The following is a 27,436-nucleotide window of genomic DNA, read 5'->3' on the forward strand; positions in this document are numbered from 1 at the left end:
ATTCGCGTCCTCTTTCTTCTTTCGCCCTCCAAAATTCACGGTAATTTAGAATATTTTCCTTTTCTGGAGGATAATAAATTATAATTAAACACAATTAGAGGATAAATAAAAATAGAGTTTTTGGTGACGAAACATGCTAGGTTCAGCCCGTGTCGAAGTAGTATATTTCGATACAAGTGCGGCGGGGTGGTAACGAGTGTGAAGTTGGCGGCCCCAGGCGATACCGAGGGCTGCCCATCACACGAGTTAAAATTGCCCGTCGCACGGGTATCCGAACTATAGTTTTTGTTGGTCATGTTACGTTGAAGGGGTGGCGAACTGTCATTTTTCGTTTACAAATTTTTACTTTTCGTTTACAAGTAAACAAAAAGGCACTTTTCGACACGAGCTGAACATAACGGTACTGACAGGCAGTATATTTCGGATATACGTGCGATGGAGTGTTTTAATTTACCTAATTAGCAGCACTCGTTGCCATCTCGTCGCACTCACATCGAAATATACTATTATGACTGTATGACACATTATTTTATGTGATTGGGCCCGAAAACTGCGAGTTAACCGGTGTTCTACCGTAAAATCCCTGTCCTGGGACTAAATACAGAACACTTTCCGGCCTCTGCGACGAAATATACTATTTACACACGAATCTCGATATATCAAATGACAGTGTAATTTAATCATAAAAACAGGATTTTCGGGAAAAGTTAAATGAAAGACAATAGATTTTCAATATACATGAACGCAATATTTTTATTAAAAATTCGTATTGCAAAAATATTCTTTCACACATGGATCTAGATATGTCAAATGGCACTTCAATGAAACTTACAAGTCTTATCTCATATCCTTCAATAAATATAAATATACATTAAGAGTAGATAAAGAAAGGGTTCGAAGGGAGCAATCGATTCCGCAATATTATTTACAATTTTTTCAATTTACACTGTACACACAGAGTCAACTGCCCTTTCTACTACACCAAATAAATAATTTTTTCAATTTTATTTCACCTTCACTTGAAGATTCTTATTTATGACTATATTGTTTCTCACTCTATTAGATTTTTTTTGTTTATTCCTGAGTTTTTTCTTTACTTTCATTTCTTTGTTCTCCTGCCGTAACCCAACTCGTCGGGATTTTATCCCGGGAAATCTGATTTTAGTCTATTCAGAATTTTACAAAAATTGTACTACTAATTATTGACTCAGCTTGTACTGCTAGAAAAATATAATTTTGCCAATCATCTTTGTTTTGCACAATTAAATGCCCGAAATTTCCATTGAAAAATTCGATTTAAATTGTTGTCAGGGGAACATTTCTTTGGCAAAATTATATTTTTCTCTCAGTGTCGTAGGAAGCAATGTTTGGAGGAATAATTCAAAGAATTTTCGTGGGTAAGACTTATCCATTACGGCCTATCACTGAAAGACTCACAAATTTTCAAATGACTTCCACTTTGTACTCAGCCGGACTTGTAAAACATTATCGTCTTTGTAGAAAATTTGTCTTCTTAAAAGAATAAATTTTCATTTTCATGTAAATCGATTCGCTCTGCAAATAACTCTATCCAATAAATTATCTACATTTCAGAATTCCCATAGTGTCTTCTTCAATTCCTTGAATTTCCTTTTGTTGAATTAAAATTATTTATTTACTCGTTCAATAAGCTAGTTCTGCACCCCAAGGACGGTAAGGCTTGCCATGTTGCTGTTGAGGGTACTGCGCTGGATACTGCCCCCAGCCCAGAGCACCACCGCCAAGAATGGGCCCCACACTCCCTCCACTTGCTGGCATACCTGATGGATCATAACTTGTGGCTGTTGACGTTGACGTTAGTGATGAAGTCTGGGATGCACCCGGAGCATTGCTCGGTGGATGTTCTCGGTGAAAACTCTGCAAGTGTGACAGCAATCTCAATCTGAGTGGATCTCGTTCATCAAGTCCCTCCATTGTCACCAGATAACGGCCTACTTCGGCGGCACATTCACCCCAGCCCACTGCATGATAGTCCATCGCTAACTTTGTGCTATCGTAGCCCTCTGGACCTGAAACATTAGCGTTGAAATTCATTTAATGAATGTTCAGAAGGTAAACGATAGCTTATAGAGGGTCTATAACATAAACCAAAGACGAGTGATCCAAATCCACGAGCTCGATTTGGATAAGCAAAAGCTTATTGATGATAGGGATGAATTCCTACAAACAACTGCTCAATACGATCATTTTATCTGTTCTCTTAAGGATGTATTTGCATTTCTAAGACAGTATAATTAGGTCAGAGGACTCGTTCTAGAATTTTATCGCTTTATTCAGCTGCTTTTGGCGATCCCTAAATCTACCTGCACTAACCAACGCAGCCTTTGGATTTTAAGATACAGAACAGACTGAACAGTTTCGCCACTCGATATTCCCATAATGGAGATAATGGGCTACAGTCGATTACAGCAACTTTTACAATCTAACAAATGAAGGTCCTCATTTATGTTCATTCCTGCAGGAAGAGGGAGAAGGGGTCAAAAACCATTTCCTCAGACCACACCCCGACAAATGCTGTTTCAACCGCCCTGAATTAATATCTTTGCCATGAGTTTTTCCAAATGACTTCATTTGCGGATGAATTTTCTATACTGACTTTCTCTAGATCCGTCATTTCCAAATTTTTGTACCCATTTCCATTATTTTTTATTAGAGACTGTTGGGTTTTTCATGGAATAAATAAAGAACAATGGTCAATCTTATTCTCTTCTGAGTTTTTATATTTAAATTGAAAGACATTTTTATGGGTTCAAATTCTGAGAAGTGTAAGGTATGATGTTTAGGTTTGATTTTAAGTATGTAGACAAAGTGGAATGAAGGACTCTTTGAGAGTATGTGACCAGAAAGTCCAGGGTGTTGTTTCCCTTTGTAGATCTAGTTAGTTCCTCTAAGGAATCGGTATCGAGCGGATGTGTCCTCCGAATAATTATTATTGAGCATAATAATTATTATTTCTTATAACCCATTTCCAATAGAGACCTTATTGGAGTATGGGTAAAGTAGATAAATAAATGTAGCAACACAATCAATTACTTCAATTTTATCACTTTATTATTGACACGACTGACCTAGATGACCGTTATCCAGAGACTGAATTCTTACTATTTGAAAAACCTAACCCTTTCCCTTTACTAAGGAAAAAAACAAGAGAACATTTATGACTCCTGAGGACAGAGGACTTCCTTTGAATACCACATCTGGTAAGGATTACAATTAATGCTCTCAAGTTCGGAGCACAACACATCATAAATTAGTCCTTTTCTGGCGACTCTTTCAAACACGTCATAAACATTATCGAGTGATTTTTGAAGATAAACAGAAGACCTGTGTTCTAATTTTCCAACAGACCTAAAAACAATTTTATAACCCTCACAGCCTCACAGTCAAAAAACGAGCGTTTGCGTTTACTCTGATCACACATGTCTCTCCAGAGACCCGAATTCGGAATGATAAATTCACGATTTGGCATCAGGAAAAGGGGTGCCCTCGCAGGAAAGAAATTTAGGGTAATATAAAAAATATATCAAATCCAATTCTCGTAATGAAATTAGATTTGGCGTTTGCCAGACCACGACACTGATCTCCCCAATTCCCTAGAGTCAATGCGCATACGCAGATCCACATACACAAAAGAGAATCGTATAATATTCTAGAATACTGGCAGATTTGTTATTCGTAGGGTGTTTGTAGAGTATTGTGCGGACCGTCCCTATAAATATACACAGACACACTAATGGATTTTGGAAGGGGGAGGGGGCTAAATGGTTCCCACGCTACCTGTCCTCGACTGGCAGACAATGAATTGACGAGTAGCAAATCCTTTTTTTCATGTGAACAGTTTGACAATTCGAAAATAAATCATCGGATTGAAATAGGACAAAAAAATTCTACAGCAGGAAATATTATTATTGAGAGTGCATGGTGTGGGTGGACAAAAATTAATTGTCTGTCAATAGCTCTGGTTAGTCCATGTCAGTATTTTATAATTTTTCTCAAAACACTAGCTGAATGTTTCGAATAGTTTTAATAAACAGAAACAGAGAAGGAAATGAAAGAAATGAGTGAACAAGAGCCTTTTGTTGAATGGGTCCAGAGTGTGAAAGCTTTGGTCACTAAGAGTCAGTTCCTCTGGAGACATCACAGGACAAATATATATCTTCTGCATGCGATAATAAAGAAATACAGTTTATAACCAAATCGGTTGATATTATTTAAAAAATCCCTATCCATAATCCACTAATTATTGTTGGAATATAGCCTCATCCTTCTTGTTATGCCACAGATTTGGGTAATTGCATTATTATTAAATATGCGAACATAAACTATAAATATAAATAAATAAATGAATATAAATATAAAATATAAATGTGTTATTTAAGGGACCGTCAAGTCCGCATGGATCAGACCTGAATGGGACTCCGATACATACAAAAGTCGTAAACTCTTTGTAATCAGTTAGATAACAAAGTTATTGTAACCGAGCAATAAATAATATAATTTATATACCGATAAATTATTGGTAGAATTTATCCCTTTAAACCCAGAACCAGAATAATACTAAATATCCCCTCCCCCCACGCTGGGCACATTATTTTTTTTTATTTATTGTTTACAATGCTCAACTCTAATTTGAATTATTTACGGTATCGTTTGTTGCATTTCTGTTGGCCGTAAGACAATTACTCATTCGTATGTGTGTTATAATTTTAAATTTATATTCTTTTGATACGTCAGTCTTATTATTTTTTAGTGCTTTTGATCTGTCATGTGATACTTGTACATGGTACTTTTGAGATGATTACATATGTGTTCTATGTAGTTGAGGTGGTGTTTGAAGGGGAATGATTCCTGACTCTTAGAACCGATGTCAAATGTTCTAAGATATGAAAATAGAATTTTTTTTAAACGTCTGCGCATGTGGCTCTGTCTGACCAGGAGCCTTTTTTCAGTTAAGAAAAATTCAGGTGGGTAGAAATAATTTTAAAAATTTGAAATTATGTCAGCAAGTAGGTAAGCGTTAAGGGGAACACTTGAACCAGTTTCAGCTCGATCGGTCAAGCCGTTTTTCTGAAATCCTGATTTGTTTATAATTAGTTTTTCGGAAATATCTCCAAAACTAAGCAATGAATTCAGTTTCTTTGTTTTTTCATATTTTTTCGTAATAATAATATAAATCCTGGAAAAAGTGATTGTTATTGTCGCTTTTCTGTTTTCTTTTTTAATTGGTGTTGTGTAATGATCTCAAAAATGCGGTAAATTTCATTATTAGTTTCTATTAATATGTTAAAATTGAGTAAATCGAATTCGTTCTCTTTACGAATAAACAGTATAAATAGTCAAATATAAACTGTTCATGTTTCATATTCTGAAATATCTCTTAATAAACTGGATTTGCAAAAATGAAAATGACTGAATGTATCGGTAATATTAACCAATCGAGTCATCATTTTGGTAATGAGAGTTGCCTCTACTGACAAGCTCATCCCCACCAAAAGTCGTAGAAATAAATAGCAATAAAATCCCAAGTACCGCAAAAACTGGTTTTCATAAAATCAAATAACATTCTACACTTCTTGTTACCCTCTCATTTCCTCTCCAAATTTCCATAAATTTTCTCCTAATTGTTTATAACAATAAAAATTCCATGATTCTGCAAATTGCCTTGATTTATAGATAACTATGAAGCCCTCCGATTGGGTTATTCTAGTTGGGGTAGTTTTGCCATCTATCAAACGAAGGAAATGATGATATCGACTACTCAAATGAGGAAACTACAAGATCAGTCTTTCCCACAGTATTCTACATCTGCCCTATGCCACCCAATGGGCACCTAGTACATTTTTCAGATGGTTTAGTGGGGTGTTTGTGAGTATAACAGGGGAGTCTCTCTCCCCCCCCGCCCCCCTCCCAACCCCTCTATTCCCACCATGCTGCAGTGGCACAGTGGTAGGGGCTCAACGTCAATCGTGGGAACACCACTCGGAAGAGTTGTTGACTTCCTCCGCGCTTCCCACAGGATCTCGAGGTAGCTGTGCGCCAAGCACCTGCCCTACTAAGTCCCTTTTTACAGTACTTCCAAGTGATGATGGGGAGGATATTGAAAACGGAACATGAGAGAGAAAATACAGAACCGAGTCCATCAGCTCAAATGTTGTGACTTGAATATTTTATATTTTATGTTATAAAATATTCCATTTCACGATTTTTCTTCGAAAATAATTTCAAGACATTTTATACTTTTTTCATTTTTTTTTCATAAACAAAATTAGTGGATAACTAGTATTTCCTATACATATATTACAAATACTTGATACACTGGTGAGCTGAAATGTTGAATTGAATATTCGATATTTGCTTTCAAATTTTTTTTTTTATTTCTGCAACAGATTTTATATTTTTTCCCTTTTTAATGTCATAAAAAAAATTAGTTGATAACCAGTAGTTTCTATATCGAAAAATTTTGATATCTTCCCTTGATTCCGAGATATTCTTTAAAAACTAATCAATAGTCAAAAGTGACTTATTTCGTTTTATCACTTCGCTATTGAATTATTATTCTCACAATTATTATTAAGCAATATATTATTATTGTGATGTTTATTATCATTATTAGTGTATGTATATATACACTGCTGTGACCCCCCATCGTCCTTACAACAAATAAATCTGAGTTAATTACTACTATAATTAGATTAATCATCATTTTCATTTATTCTTCTTCAAATTAGATTATCACTCTCAATTTATAATGAGACCGAGAAAAATTACGAAGGGAGGAGCAGACTATAAATACGAAGAATGTGTTCTGAAATTGCAGAATGGAAAAAAAAAGTTGTTTTGTGGCAAATACCGAAAACTGGAGTACTGTCAAATGTGCTGAAGCACAAACTGTTATACTGAGATACATCAGAGTTTACACCAAATATTTTTGTAGTAAGCGATGGTATTAATAATTGCATTTACAACTGAGAGCTATAAACAATTTAAAAAAAAAAAAACAAAAATAACGTAAAACATTACTTTCTGTGATATTACTATTTTTTTCTTTTCTCCACCAGCTCATTTTCAATTGTCGTCTTCTAATCGAATTGACTGAATAACTTGATAACAAATTAAGAATTGACACCGAAAATTTCTGCACGAACATTCTAATCTGCAATCTAATTCAGTAGCGAAGTGGTAAAACGAGATAAGCTGACATCTCTACGCCTAGTTTTTGATCAATAACTCCAAATCTAAGAGAGATAGCGAAATTTTTGTAGAAACCTTTTTTGTAGAACTCAATTCACTTAATGAAAAAGCTTATTACATAAATTTTGCTATCTTCCCCAGATTTCGAGATATTCATAAAAAACTAATCGATAGTTCCAAGTCACTTATCTCGTTTTACCACTTCGCTACTGAATAAACAATTAATGTAATAATTCTCGCAAAAGTGGACTGACCTCTCCGAACGTTATCTTCCAATCGTGATTTAATTTCCGAAAAAACACCAGATGTTAATACGGTTACGGGATTAATACGGTTACCCCCTGATCCCTCAGTAGCTCAACGCTGTAGTCAACAGGTGTCTTCCGGTGGCCCCCAAAATATCCAGCGCTAGTGTGAAAAGCGTGAAACTTCCGGAAATATTTTCTTGAATATGTGGCCATTGAAAATTAAAAATGAAAAAAAAAACCCCCGCAATTTGGTCTATACACCGAACATCCTGTTTAACGGTTTAAATCCGTTACATAACCCGAGATAAATTTAAAAATGTCTACCTTTGTTCCTGAGGGTGCGGAGATGTTCAACAGTTAACTGCAGAATTTCCGCCTTCTCAAGTTTCCCAGAGTGTGGATCTCTCGCTGCTGCTGGTACCAGCCTCCTCAGCTCCCCCAAAGACGCATTAATTCTGTCTCTCCTTTTTTTTTCAATCATCCCCCTTCGCCTTTTTCGTGATGCATGTTGGCACGAATCACCACCAGGTGAATTGCATCTGAAATCAATTGAAATTATCCTGTCATTGTTTCACGCGGATTAAATATCAGTCTAGACTTCATTGTTGGTCTTCAATTGTTGGAGACCATTACAATGGTCAGTTGATTGAAGAATAGTATGGAATGAGTTAAGATCATGAAAGATTTTGAATATTCATGACTGACTTTTTGGTGTTTCTCTCGTGAATTAATTATCTGACGTAAATGGCTGGTCTGTTTCAGACAATATAAAAATATAACAATAAATAATGAAAAAATTACTTTATTCAGGGGGTCGGAGGGGGCTAATGAAAGCCCCATAAAATACGAAATTTTACCCCAATTATTGACTTTTGTACAACTAGTTATGAACTAGTACACAATTAGTGCATTTGTAACCAGAAAAATTCAAAAGTTTCTTTAATAAAATGAGATGAAGAATATTTTGTAAGTGGCTGTACAATTTTTGGACCGATATTGTTAATAAAAAATAATTTGTAAAGGAGGAAATAACGTACATTAGAATCGTGATTTATCGTTTTTTTGATCAATTGGTCCCTTCAAATTACAATCAATTGGATCAAATTCGAATGGCATCAAATTGGCTTTAGGGAACCTAATCTCAGAGTTAGATTATGTCTGCCTGATCAGGACTTGATTGTGTCTCATATCGGAGTTATTTCAAGCTGTATGTTAGGTATGTCAAATCAGAGGAATTCAATCAGATCCTGATCACCCTGATACCAAAATTTATTGACATTCTGGTGGTGCTATAATGAAGTAAGAATTTTCGAAAAGTCCATTGAAAAATTGCAACGAATTTTCAAATGCGCACGAAAAAATAAGATTCAAAACATCGAATCGAGTGTGTGCATCAGACAAAAACTCATTGTCATCAAAACAAAAATATTGTCTCAGATAGAAGTCGTTTGATTGATGAGCTTCGACCATTTTATTCGGTCAAATTCTTTTTTGTCGATTATAAAATTCCGAAGAAAGATCAAACTAATGAGATAGAATTTATTTTTTAAACCACAAACTTATTATTCTACACTCAAAAGAGTTGACTTATCTCTCAGCCTAGTTTTTGGGTAATAACTCTAAATCTTACACAAATAGCGGAATTTTTGTTATTACATTTTTTGTAGAACTCGATTCGCTTCACAAGAAAGGTCATAATGAAAATTTTCCTATCTTTCCTAGATTGCGAGATATTCGTCAAAAAGCAATCGATATTCAAAAGTTACTTATGTCGTTTTGCCACTTTGCTACTGAAATACAGAGAGATGTCAACAAGACCCGACTTTTCCCGATTCAAATTATATTCTCAAAAAGCAAAAGTAACAAAAAAAATGTTAAATCCCTTCCCACAAATAAATAGGGCATTCTACAGTAACGAGATCATAATCTGATTGTCAAGAAAAATCTTTCTATCGTATTGAAATGCATTTTATCAATTTTCCTGGATTAGGAGCAAAAATTATGTATTTTTCATTACATAATTTCCTCAAATTATGTTTTTCAATACATAACTTTCTCAACTCATATATTTTTCTGTATATGCTAAATAAATCTGGTATTTAACTTCCCAAAAGAATGATCTCCAACTCTCTAAATAATAAATTTAATAGAATCCCTTACGGTTCTTTCCCACTCTCCTCCGAGAAAACATCATCACAATCAGAATCACTTCCGATAGTCCTCTTGAGACTCCTCTGATGTGCCTGATTCTGCGAATCCCTCGGCCTCAATTCAGGCCCATCAATTTTCAATTCTGGCAATTCGTGACTCGGCCTCAACTCCGTTAATTCATGAGTCTGTCTCATGCCATTCATATCCTGATGCTGACCCATATCATGCCTCATCTCCGTTCTCATCCCTCCCTCATTTCTCATCTCGGCTCTGTGCATCTCCTGGTGTCTCAGCTCTTGACGATTATGCATATCCTGATGCCTCAACTCGGGTCTCAAATCACTTCGCATTTCATGATGTCGCACGTCCGGATGTTGCGGCTGATAAGGCGCATGATGAGGGGGTGGTGGGTATCCAGGGTAGTAGTGGTGGCCCGTCGGTGGGCCGGGAATGCTCGATAAATGTCCTGGACCCACTGGTGTCGTTATCTCAGATGACAGTAACGTACTGTTTTCATCGGATCTCGCAACCACAACACGCCACATATTGATTTGCAATAATTATCAGTTCACTTTAACGCACTTAAATTCACACAACAATTACCGATTTATTATACCATCACGAAATCAAATTGTTTTTTTTTTTCGAAAATTGTTCGCTAGGAATTTGGAACAATCGTGTCACTTTCTCCCGAAAATTTGTATTTTTTATTGAAAAATAAAAAATTAATAACAACGAATTTTTTGGTGAACTCCGTCGGAATTATTTACACACTTTGTGGAACTCAAGTTAATGAAAAAATGAAAAATGAAACAAAGACTAGTACAGTTTCCGATGCGTGCGGACGGGTCGCGTGGCGGCGAACGTATGTCGTGTGCGGGAGGACGAGCAGGACACACGACCTATCCCGTATGTGGAAGGGCCATAGGAAGGAGAAATGCCGTACGCTCGCCACGTGGTGGCCCCCGGGTTCCAGTTCTGGGAGTGGGGATTGGGTACGGGGTACCTTCGATATGTGAAACTCTTTCTTCATCGGTGGCTGGAGGGGGTATAAATTGCTGAGTGGGGAGAGTGGAGTAATGGGGAGGGGTGGACACACGAGTTCGTGGGAACGCGTGTCGCCGAGCGAACGATCATTGTTGAGGGGATGAATCTCGTGCACTCGGTCAACAAGCGGCCACTTTTTACCCCCCATTACTTTCTTTCATCGGTTTCTTCGGAATAGTAGATTTTTATTTGATTTCATTGAAATAATTGGCTGACATTGACTTATATGGAACCGAATGCACGCGGGCCCTATTTAAATTTCCCGCCTCGAAAATATTGACCACTGAGGAAAAAGTTTTACGTATGAAATTGACAAATGTATTGAGTAGCTTACTTCAATTATGTACTTATGCTTTCCTAGATAGGACAATTGGGTTCGAGGGAAAATTGTTTGAAAATTGGATGATACGAACGATTGTCGATGTCGAAGGAATTTCGATTATTTCAGGAAATCGTAAATTCATGAGATGGTATTATTAGGAGTGTGAATAAGTCTTTCCCGTTTTTTTCAAATTTTGAGCCTTTATTGTGAAAAAATGGTTACAAATGAATTATGGAAAGTATTGGCCATCGTCTTCTTGCGTTTGACACGAATCTTCATCAAGCAAAGTCGCCAATTCTTGATCTTCAAAGATTTGCGGCCGCCCGGAACGCTCCTTATCTTCCACGTCGAAATCACCACTTTTGAAGCGTCGAAACCATCCGCGAACACTTGAATCATCGACACAACCTTCTCCATAAGCTTCCTGAAGCAATCGATGCGCCTCGGCAGCAGATTTCTTCAAATTGAACCAATAAAGTGAAACTTCCCGCAAATGACGTCGACTCGGCTCAAATTTCGACATTTTCACGATATCAAAAATTTATGATGCGAAAAAATTTCAACTAATGTGTTAGTGTGGAATTATTGACAGATGAATAAGCTTTGATTATGACATATGTAACCATTGAATACTCGCACAGTATTGGTGGCGGCATCTCTTACAAAAAACGGGAAAGACTTATTCACACACCTAATAGATTATAGACAGGGATTGACTAAATAATATTAAACGATAATATTTGGCGCTAAACTGTTAATTCTTCATTATCGCACGCAGAAGGTATATCTTTCTCCTACGATGTCTCCAGAGGAATAACCCTTAGTGACTGAAGCTTTCACACTCTGGACCCATTCAATAAAACGCCCTTGTTCACTCATTTCCTTCTTTTTCTTCTCTGTTTCTGTTTACTAAAACTATTCTTGTTGGAAAATTAGAACACAGCTCATCTGTTTATCTTCAAAAATCACTCGACGGGGTTTATGACGTGTTTGAAAGAGTCTCCAGAAAAGGACTAGTTTATGATGTGTTGTACTCCGAACTTGAGAGCGTTGCGATCCTTACCTCATGTGGTATTCCAAGGAAACTCTGTCCTCTGGAGTCATAGACGTCCTCTTGTTTTTTTCCTTAGTAAAGGTTTTGCAAATAGCAAGACTTTAGTCTCTGGACAACGGTCGTCTAGATCAGCCGTGCCTTCCTCGTGCCAGTAATAAAGTAATAAAGTTGAAGTAATTGATTGTGTTGCTAGATTTATTTTTATAATTTACCCATATCCCAATAAGGTCGCTAATAAAAAATCATGGAAATGGGTATAAAAATTTGGAAATGACGCATCTAGAGAAAGTCAGTATAAAAAATTCATCCGCAAATGAAGTCATTTGGAAAAACTCATCGCAAAGACATTAATTCACGGCGGGTGAAACAGCATTTGTCGGGGTGTGGTCTATCTACTAACCGTCTGTTACCCATATTCCAATAATTCTAAACAGAGCTGTGGGCAGACGATTAATTTCTGTCCACACATACCATGCACTCTCAATAGATTTCATTGAAATTTTTCGGTCATTTCGCGATTTCCAACGATTTCAATTTATTTCAAATTTACAATTGTACCGATTCCATGAAAACGTGGAGAATTAATTGAAAATGCTCGTGCAATTGTCATTTCATAACACACCAAAAATGAGTCAGAAGAATACCTCATATACTGAAGTCAGCATAACTTTGTCTTCAAATTTTAGGGGGGGGGGCAGTTACAAACGCTAATCATGTGGATAAGGGTTATTTAGGGGTGTAAACACTTATGCGGACTCTATGATATCATTACCTTCTGGATGAATGCCGCGTTTTGTTACAGTGTTCTGCCGACATTTCGCCAGTATTGCAGTCTGCATCTTCAGGGCTAAGAGCTCCCATCTCTGTGGATAGTCCCTACATTCCCTATCTTGCGTTGGAAGTTCAGCGAATCAAGTGTGTAATTTATGAGCTGGTGAATTAAAAACCCGTGTTACATACCCCGTACGTATTTATCTAAATAATTAACAGAAGTTTGTAAAAACGTCAAATGAATTCGTTGGTGTCCTAAACTTCTCAAGTGACTCCGAGAGTCCAAACCGTATGGCTCCAGTTGGAACACAGCTTTCCCTTAATTAAAAACCACCCGAAAAACCTTGCGTCTATTAATTTCCGTGATTGCGGAGAGTGATACATGATTGGGATATCAGACAATTTATGGGACACGTATTGCTTAGATTGACATCAGAAAAAGCACAGACTAATCCAACCACCTTGACTGGCCCCAATGAAAGGGCTGAAACTATTCATCCCCCACCATCGTCAAATCGGACATGAATATAGGCTGACCTGACCAAAATCTGATCCGAATTATTGCAGGAGGACGGACCTCAGTATAAAATCAGGCCCATCTCATCCGAACTTGATCAAGGCCATTGCAGCTGAACGGACCTCAGGTTCAGATCAAGCTCATCATATCAGAACCTGATCAGAGTAATTCTGATCAGATGCAACAAATCAAAAAGTGATCAGTTCTTGATCAAGTCTCGCCTGATCAGTTGAACGTCGCCACCACCAGATCAAGTTCTGATCAAACCTCAGGCGCGCCTGACGTAATTTCCACTCGGGATCTCATTATAAGAAAATTTTCCCTAAACCAGCCCAAAAGGAAGAAAGGGTAAGATCCTACACACCACCTCATCAATTGGCGCGGTTTTCTCATTATAAAAGGAGGCTCATATCCTGGGAAAATCAGTTCAACAAAAAGCACCGGAAAGAGTAGTTCGGCCATAATCACCGTAAAGACCAGTTCAACAATCATCACTAGAAGGAGTAGTCCTAATATACTTGTGGCTACAAACGACACCTCATTATCCCTCCCAGTCAATATGACCTTTCCTTTGTATCGAGCCGTAAAATCATCTGAAACCCCTCGCGGAACCTCCAAAGATCTTCAACGCATTTTCGGAATCATCACGATCCTCGCGTGGGAATCAGGATCACCAAGACATCGCGCTGATTTTCATCCGCGCTACTGCAACCAACAGTCTAGCAGAACCAGCCTCACATCAATCAGAACGAGAGCATCAGTTTACCCGTTGAGCATTTTTTCCCCATCACTGTGTCTTAATTACAATAATTCCTATATGTCTGTCTTTCTTGTCTTCCTGTTTTCCCTCCGACGGACTTTCCCCTGGGTCTTCGCTTAATCGAGTTATTTTTTAATCAATAATAAACTGTTTGATCTAGCCTAAACTTTGGCCTCTCTTTTTATTTTTCTACGCGGTTCATTATCGGTATTTCAATACCTTATCCCGAACATCACGATAGTGATTTACCCATTTTTTTCCCTTGGAAAGTATTTTTTTTATTCCTTTATTGTTATATTTGCGTTATATTTTTTTTAATTTTATTACCTTTACGAACGGTATTTTTCTCATCCGGGGAGTGCTTCGCTTCTATTCCTCCCCCTCCGCCCACCCTTCTTCCGGGTAATCTCGCTTGTGACACATCCGTGACAAAAAAAGTATTTGTCATTCGGCCCTTAGGCAGTTTAAGAATCGTTCGGTGGGGTGCGCTCCGCCTCTACTATTATAACATAGTATGCTGTAATGATTTTCACGTTGTCGAATGTGGAAAGCATCCAACATCAATTCTCAGATGAGGATTCCTGAAGGGCAGTGGGAAAAATCAATATATGGATTTGTGCGAACGACTAGACGTGCCACAAACACAGCCAAATCGAGAAAATTTGGAATCCTAATAAACAATCAGTGCAACAGAAACCTGTAATGGTAGTCATATGACAGTTATTCTTTGTGCATGGGGGAATGGAGAGGGGGGATGGACCAAAATCCACAGAATGACGAATTTACTCTGAGAATAAAAAATTTTTACTACTAAATATTCATTTAATTGAGAGAACTATTTCATTGATTTGATATGTCATTCTTTATATAAAAGAGCAAAAACCATTTTATATTATCTCCGACCCATATAAACTAAAATGTATTATACTATAATGTCATTTTTTTGGAGAGACCGTCTCTGTGGTTATATAACAAAAACTCCAGATGAATGTTTACAAAATAATATAAGCAAATGACTGAACATGGAAAGAACGAAATCATAATTTTGGTATATGAGGAACAAAATAATTGAGAACACACTGTTAATAATTACAACACTAAACTTTAATATATTATTCAGACTCTACTAGTCAAGAGGACACTATACGGACTATGAAATCTTAGGAGAGACTAAAAACCAAATTGCTGGGAGCACGTCTAAATATCCGTTCGATAGTATCCAATTCAAAAATATCCGATTGTAAAAAACCCAATAGCAAATATATCCGCGAACATTGGATCTGTTTGTAGATCCAAGAAGGTGGATTGGAGTTCAAATTAAATTTGTCTAATTTTTGTATTGGATTTAATAGCATTTGGATATTTGTGTTTTGGATATTATTGTTTTGGACATTTTTCATTGGAGATTTTTGTTTGGATATTTTCGACTGGATATTTAGACGTGGAACCAAATTGCTAGTGAGGCCCTGATTCATTTCTACTTAGAGAAGACAATAACTTCCACACCCCCTGAAACTTCACTGAGAACTTCTATCTTGACCATGTCTAGTCACCACATGGGTTTTGAAAAAACCCCTTTGGAAAAGTTCAGTAATAAAAGTCCCAAGGAAAAAGCCTCGACGACAATTAAGTTGTAAAACATTTTCTTTAATCTTAAATATAAAAACTCTGGAACGAGTGAATTTCGTCTTCGGGGAAAACCCCAAAAATTCAACACATAGTGTCGATGTTATGGTCTTTGTGACCTTGACGTCTCTCGTTCGGATGTCCTCTGAAAGCGAGAACACATCCTAATAAAATATAATTCAGTTGCTCGTATATGCTAGTCTCATTTATTTCTTAACCTGCCGTCCAATAAAATTATCAAATTATTTTATTCCAGGTAAAGATTGGATATGATTACTAACTAGGGTATTATTGCCATGTGGTTTCCTAGAATGACCTTTCAAGATTGAGTTTAGCCCCCGCTTCGTCCAGGGTGAGAGTTCTACCCCAAAGACGGAGGCCTTTTGTCTATTGGGTTGGTCCACGTGTTGAGTTATTTAGATCATAAACAGCTGAAGTGTTTTCATTATTCTCTCATATGTTTACAACCGGTCGGTTGTTCGAGTTAATGAGACGTTTTCAATCTTATTGGCTTTGGGATGGTTCCCGTTTGGTTCAGCGTTGCGCCGACGTTTCCCTCACCTTGCAGTCAGCATCTTCAAGGCTATCGTCGAAAATATTTTCGACACCTTCGCGAACGATCGACCCACTGCAAACCTCTCGGTGAATAATGGAAAATACTCTGGTTGTTCATGACCTAGAGAGTCCAATACGTAGACAACCCCACAGACAAAAGGGCCTTATCTTTGGGGGGACGTCTCACCCAGGACGAACCAATAACAAGTGACACCCTCGAACGGTCTCTTGAGCAAACTATATCGGATATCAACCTGGCTAGAATTATATCGAGTCCTTAACTAGAAAGAAAATTTTAAAAACTGAATCAAAATGTAGACATGAAACTAAATTAAAGGTATTGAGAGTGCTTGGTATCTGTGGACAAAAATTAATGGTCTAGCCATAGCAGTGTTCAATCCATGTCAGTATTCTATAGTTTATCGTCGAAGAGTACCGAAATGTTTAGAATAAATTTAATGAATTTAATGAATAGAACCAGAAAAGGAACAAGAAGGAGTGAATCAACAAGGGCCTTTTGTGAAATGGGTCTAGAGTGTAAAAACTTTGGTCACTAAGAATCAGTTGCTCGGGAGATATCATAGGAGAAAGATATAACTTCTGCGTGCGATAGTAAAGAATTAAAATTCATAACCAAATGGTTTTGATATTATTTAGATAGTCACTGGCCATGTCCAATAGAAGGAGATAATTATTTATAATATTATGAGCTCCTGTGTCTGGAGGTAGCCCTTATATACCTTCCCTTGTAGTGGTGGAGGAAAGGGAAGGGGTTCAACCAATCAGACGCGACATCCATCTAGAAGTCAAAAAATATATATTTGATGGTGGCGAAAGCCTGAAAATTAATATAGTTTAGATGTGATTGTTGGAAAATTAGAGCACAGCTTTTCTGTTTTTAACAAAATCACTCGACAAGGTATATGAGGTGTTTGACAGAGTCTCCAGAAAGCAACTGATTTATGATCTATTGTGTTCCCTACTTGAGAGCATTGTAATTCTTACCTCATGTGCTATTCAAAGGAAACTGTCCTCTGGAGTCATAAACGTTTCCTTGTTTGTTCCCTTAGTAAAGGTTTTGCGAATAGTAAGAAGTCAGTCTGTGGATACCAGTCCTCTAGGTCACTCGTGCCTTCCTCGTGCCAGTAATAAAGAGTTCTAGTTAAAGTAATTGATTGTGTTGCTACATTTATTTATATACACTTACCATATTCCAATAGTGATAATATACGATCTGACCAGTGGTTCAGATCCCACTTAAAAATGTAGGTCCACTCGTGTTCTCACATGAGGATGCGAGGATAAATAAACACCACAGCCAAATTGATAGTAAGAATGTGGAAAACTTAAAACAGCAAAAAGAGCAAGCCGATGAATGAGACGAAACCAATGCTGGTATGCAATTGCGAGGTACAGCATAGTCGAAAGCTTCACGTAGTCATGCTTAGCAGGCAACTCTCTCTTTTTTTTTTTTTTTTTTATATATACGATCTGACCACCGGTTCTCAACATCAATCCGTATTCCCTAAATTATTCCTGCGAGGTCCCAATGAATTACTGCCTCACCAAATATTCAATATAAAATAATAAACCGGCACGTGACCGAATCACAAGTGGATTAGATAAGATTGTGCCGAGTTCTTGAGAGGTGTGCGCGAGCTTCGATGAGACTGGAGACTGGGTGTATGGTGTAGTAGATAAGGGCGCCACCGTGAAATCACTCCTACACGGACAATCCCAATTGAAGCGATCGGTGGTGGCTTGGGTACACATGAACAAGTGCGGACAAAGGGAGGGCTCGACTCAACGAGTGGCAATGGGGGTGGGGATGGGGAATAAAGGGAATGAAATTCACACAGGAATTGGTTGTAGCACACGCTCACACGATTATCGGACCATGGGAAAGTATATGCTGACTAATCGGTTAACTTTTCACCATTACAGGGGGAAAGTTTTGACTGATAACAAATGTAATTGCGTTTCGTTATTGAAATTCAAACCTCTTGTTAATAGCCACCCCTGGTGGCTATTGGACAGAAGCCGCTTCACCATCACTTTGCGAGACCGGTTTACTCCTCGATTTGTGATCGCGGCTAAACACAGAGATTGTTGGAATATGAGGAACAAAATAATTGAGAACACACTGTTAATAATCACAACACTAAACTTTAATATATTACGAGACCGCCAGCGCGCTTCGCGCGCCGAATTTGAATTTATTACGAAGTAGAACATGTAATATTTTCGATGGTGACTTATCATAGCGATGAAAGGAAACTACCTCATTTTCGGGCAACATGAACAATTCCATAAATTCTACTAATTGATTGTTTAAGTCACCATCGAAAATATTACATGTTCTACTTCGGAATAAATTCAAATTCGGCGCCCTGGCGATCTCGTCCACTATGAACCCGAACGACCAATAAGGAAAAAGTCTTACGCATGAAGTTAGCCAATGTCTTACGTAGCTAACTTAATTTATGTGCTTCTCCTTTAATAAATAGGATTCAAACTCTACTAGTCAAGAGGGCACTGTACACGCTATGAAATCTTAGGAAAGACTGAAAACCAAATTGCCAGTGAGGCCCCGATTCAGCTCTACTTAGAAAGGGCAATAAATTCCACACCCTCTGGAACTTCACTGAGAAATTCTATCTTGACCATGTCTAGTCACCACATGGGTTTTGGGGAAACCCCTTTGGAAAAGTTCAGTAATAAAAGTCCCAAGGAAAAGGCCCCGACGACAATTAACTTGTAAAACATTTTTTCTAATCTTAAATATAAAAACTCTGGAACAAGTGAATTTTGTCTTCGGGGAAACCCCCAAAATTCAACAGAGATGATATGTCAGACTGTAAATGATCGTTAATTTAAAAAATCACGTAATCCTTTGTGTTGAAGGTTTATTCTGCGACTGTATCACATAGTACAATACACACAGAAAAAAAAATAATAATTGGATTATGGGATTGAAATAAACAACACTTCAGTTTGTATTTTATTCACTAGTCATTTATTCTCTATTCGTGACTCTAGTTTCGTCAGGAGGTATGTTACTCTACGGATTCTCAAGAGAGACTAAACTCAAAGATAGTAGAGCCTCATTTTGGGCCTTTTGGACCAGAACATTTCCATCCCCAAAAACGTTTTCATTTCTAATCCCTTGATCACTTCTGGGCGTCAAATGTTGCTCAGAAAAGCGGGTAATAAAACTTTTCCTCCTTTTTATATATTCGGGGACCTACCGCAATAAAACTCTAGAACATATTTCCAGAGAAGAAAGTGTAAATTTTGTACTTGGGGAAATGGGTAAATTAAAATTTTGAAAACGTCAAGTACGATTTCGAAAAACGTCAATTATGATTACAATTTTCTATTAGAGTTTTGCAAGTGCAAAGACCTAGAGTAACTCGAAACTAGCATTTTGTATGTGTTTAATAAGCGTTTTTGCACCATTTTCAAAAATGCCTTGCAAAATTTTTGAAAAAATGACTTTGAAGGTTGAGCTGAGATGATTCAGAATCATCTGAAACGTTAAGATTTCACATTGGCGAAAAAGGTTTCTTTCGATTGCATTCTCGATTCCATCAATCAAGGATTTAACGTAATTAAGATGTCAATTTTCAGAATCGTAATTTACGTTTTTGAAATAATTAAATATTATGATAAAATATTAGGAGTGTGAATAAGTCTTTCCCGTTTTTTTCAAATTTTGAGCCTTTATTGTGAAAAAATGGTTACAAATGAATTATTGATAGTATTGGCCATCGTTTTCTTGCGTTTGACGCGAATCTTCATCAAGCAAAATCGCCAATTCTTGATCTTCAAAGATTTGCGGCCGCCCGGAACGCTCCTTGTCTTCCACGTCGAAATCACCACTTTTGAAGCGTCGAAACCATCCGCGAACACTTGAATCATCGACACAACCTTCTCCATAAGCTTCCTGAAGCAATCGATGCGCCTCGGCAGCAGATTTCTTCAAATTGAACCAATAAAGTGAAACTTCCCGCAAATGACGTCGACTCGGCTCAAATTTCGACATTTTCACGATATCAAAAATTTATGATGCGAAAAAATTTCAACTAAGTTAGTGTTAGTGTGGAATTGTTGACAGATGAATAAGCTTTGATTATGGCATATGTAACCATTGAATACTCGCACAGTATTGGTGGCGGCATCTCTTACAAAAAACGGGAAAGACTTATTCACACACCTAAGATAAGAATAGATATGTAGATCTCTTGTATTATGGATAGGGATTGTCACAATAATATAAAAACTATTTAACTATCAACTTTAATTCTTTATTATTGCACGCAGAAGGTATATCTTTCTCGTATGATGTCTCCAGATCAACTGACTCTTAGTGACCAAAGACTTCACACTCTAGACCCATTTGACAAAATGCCTTTGTTTATTCATTCCTTTCTGTTTCTTCTCGGGTTCTATTTATTGAAACCATTCTAAACATGTCGGTACTGTTTGGAGAAAAACTATAAAAACCATAACATACTAAGACGGACTGAAAACAGCTATAGACAGATGATTAATTTTTGTCCACACATATCAAGCACTCTCAATAATATCAGTACATATATCATATAAATGTACATTCAATGAATTATTCAGCTTGATTAAATTAAATTCAATTAAATCTCTGTATACCATACTATTTATATACTATTGATACAATATATACATATATAATATATACATTAAACTCATTATTCAATGGCATTGATTTCAGCAATAATAAAAATATATATATATTCAATTCAATAAAACTCAATTTGATTGTTAAATGTATATAATTACCATACATTTTATTGAATGCTTAATTTACGTAATTCAAAATTTTGGAAATTTTCCTCTGGAAAAATGGTTCTGTTACAGCATATACTGAATTGATTAACAAAAAATTTCATACACAAATGTTAGATCATATTATCAATCAGTAGCTGCAATTTCCGATTTTTATTTAAATCGTTTGTTTATTTATATTTTAAGTACTCCACATGGAAGACACTAACATAAACATTTTGAGTTAAATTATTACGATATTCTGTCAATCATTGAAAGCGAATGACAACACTAACCGAAATCAATTAGATAAAAATTCCCACGACTACAAATGGTTCACCTGTCGAGTCACAAAATCATGATAAAAATAATGCACACGTCCAGCACACGACTGGATGATATCACGTGCGTGTCATCCCCTCTCTCTCTCAACATTGAAAAATTTTTTTTTCACACACTTTTAATGCCCCCGATTACCTTCCCCTAAAATTGAAGATAAAATTTCATCCATCGAGTACGCAGCCGCTATTATGCAAGATTTTATTACTCCTGGGGTTCCTTAACAAATGGCAATACCATCTTTCCCAGTATTTGAATGTTTCCCTTTAGTCTACTTTGGCTCTCTTTTTCTTTTCATTCGACACGTTCCCACAGATTTACTCTCCCCTTCCCATCCTCCAGTGTCGCCCCTTATTTCGCTAGAGGAGGGTTGTTTCCTTTTCAATTATGAGAGGCGGAGAGAGAAACTGCGCAGATGTATACTTGCAGATTTCTGTAAATTTCAGGTTAATAACATGTTGTAAAATTGATAAAAATTGTACAGTCAATCCACGAGGAAGGAAAATACATGTGGAAATATATTTTACATGTATCTAAATCATATGCAGTGAGAGTGCATGGTATGTGTGGACAAAAATTAATTGTCTGTCCATAGCTCTGTTTAGTCCATGTCAGGATTTTATGGTTTTGAAGTGAAACTTCTTTGCGCTCGTTGGGCTGTAATTCCAATATCGTATGTAACGAAAAAGCGACAGGAAAAGGGAGGGGATGGCGCGCGTGGTGGGGCAGTCGGACGGAAAGAGACATGGGAGAGAAACGAAAACGCGATAGATTCGGAGTAGGAACAGGGCTCATTTTGTTAATATGGTGAACAATACTAATAAAACCTTTTTATTAATATCGGGATAGTTCACTGGGAATTACCAATCCAGTGGCATCAAATGCTTTTTACACATTTGAAAATCATGAAATCTCCGGTCTAACTTATCCTTCAGTAAAATTCCCGAATTTTAAGCGGCACGAAAATGAGAACTTCGTAATTTATTTAAATATATACTCTAATATGAATATTGGAGATCAATTTCCTTGATTTTCCAATGAAATCCTAAATTTCCTGAGTTTTTGTCCTAAATGAGCTTCGGTGTCACTGTTCCCCGAATTAAAAAATGCATTGACAGCAATTTCCTTGTTTTCTGTTCATTTTCAGGGAAACATGGAACAGAAATTGACTATTCTATTTGGTTTCTCCACGAGATCCCGAAGTTTCAATGACAAAATGTTCTGGAATCTTCCTGTGTGGCTCAATAAAAATTTCCGAAAATTATCACAAAAAATTCAGGCCAAATTTTTTAACAGTCTATGGCTAAGAAGTTTCACTTCTGCCGTGCATGAATTTCATCCACATATTTTTTTTTTGTATTATGCGTACATATACTCGTGGCATATATAATATTTCGTGCGGAGACGTATTTTTTTGCACTGATGCCTTTCTCAAAAACTGTGCAACGGTTTCTGTCAACTTTTTTGGGCACAAAGCTAAGTTATTCATATCAAAGTATACATCATATGCATATAATATCTAATATATAATATATTATATATAATCGATTCCCGGCGTGATCAAAGTGGAAATGTTTTTTCTCTCTAATTCTAATTGTCTTCGAATTTTGGTATAATATATTATAATATTTTATTTTATTATTTTATTATTCTTGTTCCATTACCGGTAACCTTTCGGTTTCAACGGATCATTTCCCTTGTTTATCCAGTCGCAAATCATCCAACTTTATTGTAAATGGGTTATTAGAAATAATAATATACTGGAAATAATTGTAACTATTTCTTTACTTTATTATTTAATTCAAATAATTGTGCTCGGAGGACACATCCGCTCTGTACCGATTCCTTAGAGGAACTGGCTAGATTTACCAAGGGAAACAAGACTCTGGACCTTTAGTCACATGCTCTCAACGAGTCCTACTCATTCCACTTAGTCTACATATTTAAAATCAAACCTAAACACCATACCTCACACTTCTCAGAATTCCAGTCCATAAAAATGTTTTTTCAATTCAGAGTATAAACACTCAGAAAAAAATAAGATTGACTTTTGTTTTCTATTTATTTCATGAAAAATCCAACACATTTTTTTCGAAAAATCGAATTTTTCTGCACGAGGGTTAGCACGCGGTCACCCATCCTTCTAGTAACCACGCTTAGCGCTACTTAGCTTTCCCTAGCTGAGTCGTCCCCTTATTACCGTGCGCTGGCGCCGCCGGACACATATACTCTCTAATCTATAATATAATACATGTATATATTACATATATTATGGAGTCTACGAAAAAGCTCCGCTCGCTAGTGGGACTCATGACTGGCTACTGGCCCCGGGCCTCTTATCTGGCGAAAATAGGCAGCAGGAACGACCCCACATGCCCGAGATCGGGACTCACAGTAAAGGATCCGCACCACCTAAGCACTAGATGCAATGCTCTGGACGATATCCGATCGAATACCTTCAGAACCACTTGCATCAAGGACATATATGTTAATAGGGACGGTATAGTAGGGATCTACGAGTTTGCTCGGGGAGCCAGCATACTGGCACCTATGGACTCAATGCGTTATTGGGAAAGCAACTTTAGGAGATTATGGTTTTCGGAAAACTCACATGGCCTATTGACCTACTGTACTTGCATGTTGTCAGCCACTTAGGACGTTACCCACTGACACCTATGGTCTAGGCGGCTGGTAATGGCAGTGCAAAATGGCCGAGTGGCTCACTGTATTTCCGCACATCTGTGAGGAACGCTACTTTACTAAAATGCGAAAGCTTATATATATTTCAATATTATATAATATTATATTATATTATATTATATTATATTATATTATATTATATTATATTGACTTTTTATTGACGTTAGACGGTCCTGATTAGTTTAGGAGTGTAATCAGCCTTTTGGTCATTGTACACTATTATATTATATTATGTTAAATTATATTTGACAGGGACGGTATCAAGGGACTCTACAAATTTGCGCGTAGTGCACAGATACTCGAGACCATCGACTAGACGGCTGCCTAAAACAGAGTGTAAAATGGCGGCAAGGCTGATTACACTTCTGGACTAATGAGGACCGTCTAGCGGCAATAAAAGTAAAAAAAGTCCAGTTATATTATACTATATATCTATTAAAATATATTTTTTAAAGATTTTTAGCTACAAATTTTATCGTAATTTTTTACAATTTTATCAAAATTAATCTTTAAAATTGCGAATTTTCGAGTACATACACACAAACGTGATATAAATAACTTTTTTTCGCGTTTCATAACATTCGAGATAATTTGCAATTGAAATTAGAGACTCAAAAAATCGGTTAAATACAATTCAGAAGCAAAAAACATGTGTTCTCTGTTACCCCTTATTGATTCGTCCTGTGTTAACTTATCCATCAGAAATTATATAGAATTTAGGGGCACATCAGTCTGAATGTTTGAGGATTTTCGAAAAACATTACTTGAGATCATGCCTATCTTTATATCGATCAGCTCACAGTAACTTTTATCGTCAAGTTAGTCATAAAATGTTATATAATCGGGCAGGAAGTCCCGGTATCGACAATTTGATGCTCAGATCAGCACGAAATTACTAGAATTAAAATTAAAAACGAATAATAAAACTATTAAATAATTGGCAAAATGTAGAACGAGGTCCAGCAATATTAGCGCCAGTATTTCGTTTATTATAATAAAGTTGGTCTGCTTCAGCATGAAATGATCAATCCAGTTCTGATTCATATTCGTCATCATAAAAGAAGCAATATAATCAGTAACTTCGAAGATAGGGTTCCAAAGTACCCCAGACATATCCCTCACATTAATATCAAGGATTTCTCTCGGGTCAACAGGGAATATTTGTGGCTAGATGAGGGCTCCAAACATTTTACAGAGCTAAAAACTCTAGAGCATAGATTTAAAGAACTCAACATAAATGAAAATAATTTTCCTAGTGAACACATAACACGGAATTAGCATCCCCTATAGGATTATATAATCTTATGATCGAGTTTCCACACGTGATTTAATATGCAATATTATTTATCATATGATGATATGGTTCCTCTAAATTTCATCGATAACGCTGGAACGTTTAGGATTAAATCAGCCAGTTCGATGATCTAACCGATTGTGAAAAGCCCCGGATCATTCACAAAGATGAGAGATTATTCTTTGTTCCGTCACGAATGGGGTTTTTTTATTCGTCTGAAAATTATTCTCAATCTCGAGGAACATAAAATCGGTAATATTGAAAAAAAACCTCAAACTTAATTTCTAGGAAACATCTGCCTATTCGCTAAACAATTTATTGCATACACTCTTTGAAATTCCCCAAATGTTCGAGTCTTATTAATATCGGTCAAACCTTACCTTAAGGGGTTATTCTCATGTGAACGCCTATATTTTACCACTTTTTCGGAATTTTTTTTTTATGCGACAACAAACTTCAATCATGTTGATTTTTCAATATATTTTTATTTGTATTTTGAAATATACGAAAAAAAATTTTTTTTTCGTTTTTTTACATTTTTAACATATATTTTTTTTAAGTCAAAGTAGTCCCCAACAAAAAAAGGTAGTTCACTGGTCAAGGTGATAGCGGCTGTTCATGTTGTCTGACATAAAAAAATCGAATGGATTATTATTCAGTAGATCTGTGGCTATCGTCCCTACCAAATAAAATCAATTTCATTAAAAACAAAAGAAAATATCGAACTTCAAAAAAAAAATCACGAAAATCTCCTTCTTTTTCGTTACAAATCGTTTAAAAAAAATATGAAGATATTGTCGAAAATAAACAATTGTGGTAGGGACGATAACTATAAATGAGTAGAAGAACATATGTAAATTTTAAAGCAATCGGTTGAATACTTTTTCTTGTAGGACTTTGACCGTTTCAGAAAATGATGATTCGAGAAAAACGCGTTTAAAGTTGAAAGCCTGGTAGACAATCGCTTACGACACGTCGGCGACTATGAGCTGTAACTTATCAAATACTATGAATTTCGGTCTGAATTTTTCACAGCATGTTTTCAATAGGTTTTACTGTCAAAATATTAAAAAAAAAATCGATTTTTTGAAATGCTCACATGAGAATAACCCCTTAACCCCATACAGCCGCGGTGATTCGTTTTACTCCGTTTAAAATTTTAAGGTTCCATTTTCTTCAGGGTCTTGGAGAATTCCCATGCAACAGCCCGTCTTCATGCAGATCAAAACTGCGACTTTCGTCATGGTCCGCACTTTCTGTCAAGAGGGCATGGATTTTGTCACTTGTTTCTGTGTTTTGTTGTTGCTCTGTATTAGAGTTTAATTGGAAGCCAGGTTAATAAATGAATAGACGGTCAAGTAAGAGCAATTGAATTATATTTTACTAAGATGTGTTCACACTTCGAGAGCAGTCGCCGAACTAACAAACGATCTCCAAGTCTCCAAAACCAAAGCATCGGCATCATGGTTTCTCTCTTTCCATGAACAGAGATGTTGAATTTTGGGTTTTTTCCGAAATACAAAATTCACTCGTTCCAGAGTTTTTATATTTAATACTAGAGAAAATGTCTTATTGGTTAATTGTCGTCAGAGCTTTTTCCTTGGGAATTTTTATTACTGCACTTTTCCAAAGGGCTTCCCCCAAAAACCATGTGGTGATCAGACATGGTCAAGATGGAATTTCTCAAATCAGTGAAGTCTCAAGGGGTGTAAAGTTTATTGCTCTCTCTAAGTAGAGATGAATCGGGGCCTGACTAGTAATTTAGTTTTCAGTCTCTTCTAAGATTTCATAGTGTACAGTGTCCTCTTGACAAGTAGATTCGGAATAATTTATTAAAGTTTAGTGTTGAAATATTAACTGTGTGTTTTCCATCATTTTTGTTTCTCATATTCCAACAAGAGATTTGGTTATATTATTTAATAAACATTCATTAGAGTTTTCGTCGTAAGACCACCCAGACGGATAAATATAAACTTATATAGGTCTGTGATTTGATCGCATTGTTTTTGCTCTTTTCAA

At 36.5% G+C, this 27,436-nt stretch overlaps 1 protein-coding gene and 2 long non-coding RNA genes across 3 annotated transcripts; all 3 read right to left on the reverse strand.

The window, feature by feature from the left end:
* Positions 1 to 733: 733 nt before the first annotated feature.
* LOC135165902 (hairy/enhancer-of-split related with YRPW motif protein-like) lies at positions 734 to 10,892 on the reverse strand. The gene is made up of 3 exons (XM_064127695.1): positions 9,639 to 10,892; positions 7,803 to 8,017; positions 734 to 2,048 (listed from the first exon to the last, which is right to left on the reverse strand). The coding sequence occupies exons 1-3, from the start codon at positions 10,172 to 10,174 to the stop codon at positions 1,663 to 1,665; spliced, it is 1,137 nt and encodes a 378-aa protein (XP_063983765.1). The 5' UTR covers positions 10,175 to 10,892; the 3' UTR covers positions 734 to 1,662.
* A 4,065-nt stretch (positions 10,893 to 14,957) lies between these two features.
* Positions 14,958 to 17,932, reverse strand: LOC135165903 (uncharacterized). Its single transcript, XR_010299593.1, has 3 exons — positions 17,489 to 17,932; positions 17,287 to 17,413; positions 14,958 to 17,080 (listed from the first exon to the last, which is right to left on the reverse strand). It is a non-coding gene; the product is annotated as an uncharacterized LOC135165903 (long non-coding RNA).
* Positions 17,933 to 24,640: 6,708 nt separating this feature from the next.
* Positions 24,641 to 27,090, reverse strand: LOC135165718 (uncharacterized). The gene is made up of 3 exons (XR_010299559.1): positions 26,517 to 27,090; positions 26,299 to 26,406; positions 24,641 to 26,042 (listed from the first exon to the last, which is right to left on the reverse strand). It is a non-coding gene; the product is annotated as an uncharacterized LOC135165718 (long non-coding RNA).
* Positions 27,091 to 27,436: the final 346 nt, after the last annotated feature.

Source organism: Diachasmimorpha longicaudata, chromosome 9, assembly GCF_034640455.1.
Source record: "Diachasmimorpha longicaudata isolate KC_UGA_2023 chromosome 9, iyDiaLong2, whole genome shotgun sequence".
NCBI classification, from domain to species: domain Eukaryota; kingdom Metazoa; phylum Arthropoda; class Insecta; order Hymenoptera; family Braconidae; genus Diachasmimorpha; species Diachasmimorpha longicaudata.

Excerpts from the sequence above, each read along its gene's own strand:
- LOC135165902 (XM_064127695.1), bottom strand. The coding sequence starts at position 10,174 with ATGTGGCGTGTTGTGGTTGCGAGATCCGATGAAAACAGTACGTTACTG. Across the intron at positions 8,018-9,638 it reads GAGGAGAGTGGGAAAGAACC|ATGCAATTCACCTGGTGGTG; the intron begins GTAAGGGATTCT and ends AATTGATTTCAG. Across the intron at positions 2,049-7,802 it reads CCGCACCCTCAGGAACAAAG|GTCCAGAGGGCTACGATAGC; the intron begins GTAGACATTTTT and ends CTAATGTTTCAG.